General features: G+C 53.5%; 1 protein-coding gene across 1 annotated transcript in view; it reads left to right on the top strand.

The window, feature by feature from the left end:
* The window catches only part of MYH14 (myosin heavy chain 14), a 91,463-nt gene that overhangs the window by 46,269 nt on the left and 39,194 nt on the right, over positions 1-6,000 (top strand). The window contains exons 14-17 of the mRNA XM_049622297.1: positions 1,101-1,222; positions 3,145-3,214; positions 3,337-3,497; positions 4,803-4,911. Coding sequence (XP_049478254.1) covers positions 1,101-1,222; positions 3,145-3,214; positions 3,337-3,497; positions 4,803-4,911 — 462 coding nt within the window. The remainder of the gene's footprint in view (positions 1-1,100; positions 1,223-3,144; positions 3,215-3,336; positions 3,498-4,802; positions 4,912-6,000) is intronic.

The raw sequence follows: 6,000 nt of genomic DNA, 5'->3' as shown, positions 1-6,000 counted from the left end.
TTCATGCTCTGTCTCTCTCTGTCCCAAAAATAAATAAAAAATGTTGAAAAAAAAATTAAAAAAAAAAAAAAAAAAGAAACTGGGAACTCTGTGGCTCGCTCTGGGGGCCTGGGCAAAGCAAGGCAAGAGTTCTCTTTTAGAATGTAGAGTTTGGGGGTTCCCCGGGGGGCTCAGTCGGTTGAGCGTCTGACCCTTGCTTTCAACAAGAATGATCCTGCGGTTGTGGGATCAAGCCCCACATCGGGCTCCATGCTGAGTGTGAAGCCCGCTTGGGATTCTCTCTCTGTCTCCCTCTGCCCCTCTCCCCTGCTCACTTGCGCTCTCTCTCGAAAACAAAGAAATAAAAAATAAAAATAGAATGTAGAGTTCGAATTTTCAAATGGTTTAGATTTTCTAGAAGCAATTAAAAAAAAGGAAAGACAAAGCAACGAAAGTTAGCTACCCCCAAATAATGATGTAAGGTTTTTTTTAATGTTTATTTATTTTGAGGGGGAGGGGCATGGAGAGAGAGAGAGAGAGAGAGAGAGAGAGAGAGATTGAGAGAGAGGTTGAGAGAGAGGTTGAGATTGGGAGAGAGAATCCCAGGCAGGGGCTGCCCTGTCGTCTCAGAGCCCAGGTGGGGTTGGATCCCAGGAACCATGAGATCATGAGTGGAAATCAAAGTGCGGGATGCTCAACCGACTGCGCCCCTGATGTATGGGTTTTATTCAACTCCTCGCCTTCCCGGGGAGGCCGGTCCCCGACTATGCTCCGGGCAAATTCACCACTCCCCGCCCGCCCTCCGCGCTGCTCTTTTCTCCTTAGCACTTAACGTTTTATTTTTCCCCCATGCTGAGTAGGGATTGATTTCTTGACCTCATTTATCGTCGGCCTCTCCCGCTGGTCGAGACCCCCCCCCCCCAAAGCAGGCATTTCTAAACCGGCACGCGTAGGTGCTCAGTACATTCTAGGTTGAACCATATGAAATCGCAAACCGTTTCCGAGCCGGCGTCGTGGGGGGCGGGCCCCCCCCCCCCGTGTCCCCCGACGGCTGCGGGCCCCCGAGTGGTGCCCCCGTGTGGCCGCCGCCGACGCCGCGTGTCCGTGTCCGCTCTCCGCAGGCCGGGAAGCTGGAGCCTCGGCTGGTGCTGGACCAGCTGCGCTGCAATGGGGTCCTGGAGGGCATCCGCATCTGCCGCCAGGGCTTCCCCAACCGCATCCTCTTCCAGGAGTTCCGGCAGCGGTGAGTGCGATGGGGTGGCGGTGGGGCGGGGTTCGGGTCTGGAGGCCACCGTGTCTGCACCCACATCCCCCCTACCGGCTACTTCTGAGCCTGGGGACTCCGGGCAAGTTCCTCTGGTTCCTGTTCTCAGCTTTCTCCTCCGTGGAATGGGAGAGCAGTACCCCCCTCCCACCAGTGCCTTCCCTAAAAGCATAGAGCCTTATGTTAAGTTGCAATCCTTATGATACGTTGCCATGTTGCCATCGGCGCGGGGCAATCTGCATTTCTTTACAAATGCAATAGAACGGGACAGAACAGAAAATATTGGCGTGTAAGAAGCCAGTAATCCAGGGGCGCCTGGGTGGCCCAGTCCGTTATGCGTCAGATACTTCTTGGTTTCCCCTCAGGTCATGATCTCAGGGCTGGTGACATCCAGCCTTGAGGGAGGCTCTGTGCTGACGGTGCGGAGCCCGCCTCAGATTCTCTCTGCCTCCCTCCCTCCCCCGCCCCTTGTCTACCCCTCTCCCCAGCTCACGCCCTCTCTCTCTCTCTAAAAAAAAAAAAGAATACAGTAAATATTGTAACATAAATTACACTTCACACAAGCTGTATACAGCAGCACCATTACAAAGAGCAGAATGTGAGGCTTCTCTACAATTTAAAATTATCCAGTAGCGATATTTCTAATAAAAAGAAACAGGTGAAATTAATGTTACCAAGATATTTTATTTAGTCCGGTTACATCTAAGGTACTAGATAATTTTAACATGAATCAATATAAAAACGTGGTAGTGAAATACTGTGCATTCTTTTTTTTTCTACCAAGTCTGCGAAAGCCGGAGTGTGCCTTAAGTTCGGATGCTCTGAAATGTAGTCCTAGCAAAACAGTGAAGTTGCGTTTAACAGAAAAATATTTTACGCCGCTTCAGCTTTTTTTTTTTTTTAATTTTCATAATTTGTTTTGAGAGAGAGAGTGCGTGCAAGCAGGCGAAGGCCAGAGAGAGGAAGAGACAGAATCCCAAGCAGCTTCCGCAGCGTCAGCGCCCAGCCGGGTCTAGAGCTCACGAACCGTGAGATCGTGACCTGAGCCAAAACCAAGAGGTGGACAACCAACTGAGCCCCCCGGGCGCCCCTACACTGCTTCAGTTTTCAAATTTAAATTCCACTTAAATACAGTGAAAAACCCTCGTTCCTCAGGGTGCCTGCGTGGCTCAGCAGGTTAAGCATCTGACCCTTGGTTTCGGTTCAGGTCATGACCTCACCGTCCGTGAGATCGAGCTCCCCATTGGGCTCCGCGCAGCACGGAGCCTGCTTGGGATTCTCTCTCTCCCTGTCTTTCTGCCCCTCCCCTGCTTTCTCTCTCTCAAAAAATAAATAAACTTAAAAAAATATATATATATATATATATATATATATATAAAACATACATTATGTCCATGATATACGTTTATGTGTATACATATTGTATATATAATGTGTATTTTTTTTTTTAACGAAATATTGAGATCCAGGGAAGGGCACAGCAGGGGAAGGGCTCTGAAGACAGACATGAATGTGTTTATGAAACGTATCCTGCTTTATTCTCAGTTGCTAAGTTCCCACTTAGCAGTTGGGAAGACCGTGCAGTAGGGCACTTAGCTCAGGGCCTGACAAACAACACATATTCCAAAGCAGCAAGCTGTTTGTTATTCGCAGTCGCCCGGGGAGATCCGCTGGTCGGGCGGTGAAACCCTCCCGATCAGCACGTGGCGGGTGTCCACCAGGTGGCGCTCTTACTGCCAGTGCTGTCGGTGGTAACGCCTCCGCCCCGTGGGTGCTGCTCCGTAAATGTTGGCTTTTCTTACTGTCCCTGTTGTTATCGCTGTCGGTCCCTCCGAGCCCAGCCCCGGGCCATGGCGGGAGTTCATTGACACCTGGCTGTAACGCCCCCCCGTCCCCCACAGGTACGAGATCCTGACGCCCAATGCCATCCCCAAGGGCTTTATGGATGGGAAACAGGCCTGCGAGAAGATGGTGAGTGAGGGGCGTTGCCTGGGGGTGCAGGCGTGGATGTGTGCACGTGCGGGGTCCCAGGTGGTGGAAGAGGGGGTCCGGGACCTCCCCCCATCGCCCCTCCTCTTCGTCACCCCTCACAGATCCAGGCCCTAGAACTGGACCCCAACCTCTACCGTGTGGGACAGAGCAAGATCTTCTTCCGGGCAGGGGTCCTGGCCCAGCTGGAAGAGGAACGGGACCTGAAGGTCACAGACATCATCGTGTCCTTCCAGGCAGCTGCCCGGGGTTACCTAGCTCGCAGGTAGGGCACCACGCCATCTCCCGGGGCAGGGAGGGGTTGACCAGATGGCTCCAGGTGTCGGGGCCTCCAACAGGGCAGAAGGGCTGAGAAACAAAGAGGGATAGAGTCACCAGATACCTGGGCTTTTCGGTTCTGCAGTCCCTGAGGGCCCCGACAGGCCAGGTCCAGTGCAGAGTGGTGCTCGGGACATGGAGAAGATCTAGGCTTGGCCATAGGGTGACCGACCAGCCTGCTTTGCCCGACACTGGAGGTTCCCCAGGATGCGTGATTTTCAGTGCAAAAACAAAGAAAGCCCCGGGCGAACCGGGTCACGGCGGTCACCCTACCGGCCAGTGCCTCGGGGGACCCCAGTCTGGAGCGGGGGAGACATACCAGGGCACAGAGCGTCACAGTCTGGAGTGGGATGCGCTTCGACGGGGGTCATACAAGTGCCGTGTGCAGACCCAGCTGTATGCCAGGATGGCTCCGGGTCACCCTGGATGACCAGGCAGGTGAATGAGGACGGGAAAGGTGCTCCAGGCAGGAGCGACAGCTTGTGCAGAGACCCAGTGACATGAGAGCGTGATGTGTTTCAGGAGCGCAAAAAGTTTGCAGGAGTCTCCTTCCCCCTTGAAACGGCCCAGAGGGAGGATCAGACAATAAGGGACTCCCCAGACGCCAGGCTGTGGGGCGGGGGCCTTGTCCAGGGATGCTGGGGAGCCGTGGGAGGGCTAGGAAGAGAGAAGGGATGGGTAAGCTCTGGGTGTCGAAAGATCCCTCGGGAGGCATGTTGGGGATGGGCTGGAGGCAAGAGATTGGAGGCTGGGAGGTTGGGGGAAGGGTCCAGGTGGGGGAAGAGGAGGCCTGTCTGTGCAGACGGAGAGGGGAGACAGAGCAGAGAGAGTCAAGGGCAGAAGGACCGACAAACTGTACATAGATCTGCCAATGAGAGAACGGTGCTTGCATACAGTAGGCACTTAATAATGGTTGACTAATGGGGACGCCAGGGTGGCTCAGTCGGTTACGCATCCGACTTTTGATTTCGGCTCAGGTTATGATCTCGCGGCTTCGTGAGTTCAAGCCCCGCACCAGGCTCTGCGTTGGCAGCGTGGAGCCTGCTCGGGATTCTCTCCCTCCCTCTGTCTGCCTCTCCCTCAAAATAAATTTTAAAACATTTATTTTTTTATGCTGTCTCTGACTCAAAGTAAATTAAAAAAAATAATAAATAATGGTTGACTAATTGAAGGGAGCTTTGCTCTCTTGCTAAGGGGACGGGCCTGGAGGGGCCGAGCTTTCACTCTCGCACTTGGCCGTCTCCCCACCCAGAGCCTTCCAGAAGCGGCAGCAGCAGCAGAGTGCCCTGAGGGTCATGCAGCGGAACTGCGCGGCTTACCTCAAGCTGAGACACTGGCAGTGGTGGCGGCTCTTCATCAAGGTGAGGGCACCTGGGGAAGTGGCCTGAGCAGCAAGGAGACGGGACCGTGGGGCCAAGCCTGCTTGGCCAAGTGGCCTTCTATGTTTGGGCCTCGGCTTTCTGTATCTGTAAAATGGGATCCATTGGCCCAACCTTTGTTAGCCAGGATTCTTTGGGTGGCAGGTGACCAAAAATAAAAAAATCTGACTCAAACCAGCAGAGATAAAAGATTCAGGACAGCTTCAGGATCCAGGGCTGAGTTGGGGGGTCCCGAAGGCTCCCCGCCCCAGAATCAGTGATTCACTGGAAGGGCTCACAGGACTTAGAGAAGCTATTTATCACACACGTGGTTCCGGTTTATAACTGTGAAAGGAAAGAGATTAAAGTCAGCAAAGGGAAAAGGTGCACAGAACAGAGCTCAGGAGAGACCAGGCACAAGCTTCCAGTTGTCCTCTGTGGACACTGCTTAATTCTTCCAGAAACAACGTGTGACACATATATGGGCTGTTGCCGACCAGGAAAGCTCTCCCGAGCCTCAGTGTCCGGGGTTGAGATTGGGGGGGTGAGTCTCATAGGCATGGCTGACCCTCCGTGTGGTTGACCTTAGTTACCCAGTCTCCAGCCCCTCCAGAGGTCAAGTTTATACCATGTGGCCCAAGACCCCCAGGTAACAAAGTCACTCTTATCAGTCAGAATATTCCAAGAGTTTGGAGATTATCTTCCAGGAGCCAGGCAGGGGCCAGTCCTTTCAAACTCTTGTGCAGGGTTTGGACAACCCAGGCCTGCTGAGCCAACCCTTTATTGCACAAGGGCCCGAATAAAGATGTCAGGTATGTGACATCCTGTGCCTCCCAGTTGGCTTTTCCTCCGTGATGATCTCCTGCAGACTTTTCCACGTGGGGGCCACCAGCAGATTGAGACTTGTCCCCCAACCAGCTAGGCCACCGTGGTCCTTTCTTACCGCAGATCTCCAGAGTTTGACTCGCCCTTGGATGGCTAGAGTCATGTGACCACCCCAGAACTCCCCACTACACATCAGCCTGCTTGGGATTCTCTCTCTCTCTCTCTCTCTCTCTCTCTCTCTCTCTCCCTCCCTCCCTCCCTCCCTCC

This window comes from Panthera uncia (genome assembly GCF_023721935.1).
Source record: "Panthera uncia isolate 11264 chromosome E2 unlocalized genomic scaffold, Puncia_PCG_1.0 HiC_scaffold_19, whole genome shotgun sequence".
Taxonomy (NCBI): domain Eukaryota; kingdom Metazoa; phylum Chordata; class Mammalia; order Carnivora; family Felidae; genus Panthera; species Panthera uncia.
This window is presented reverse-complemented; position numbering and strand designations above follow the sequence as displayed.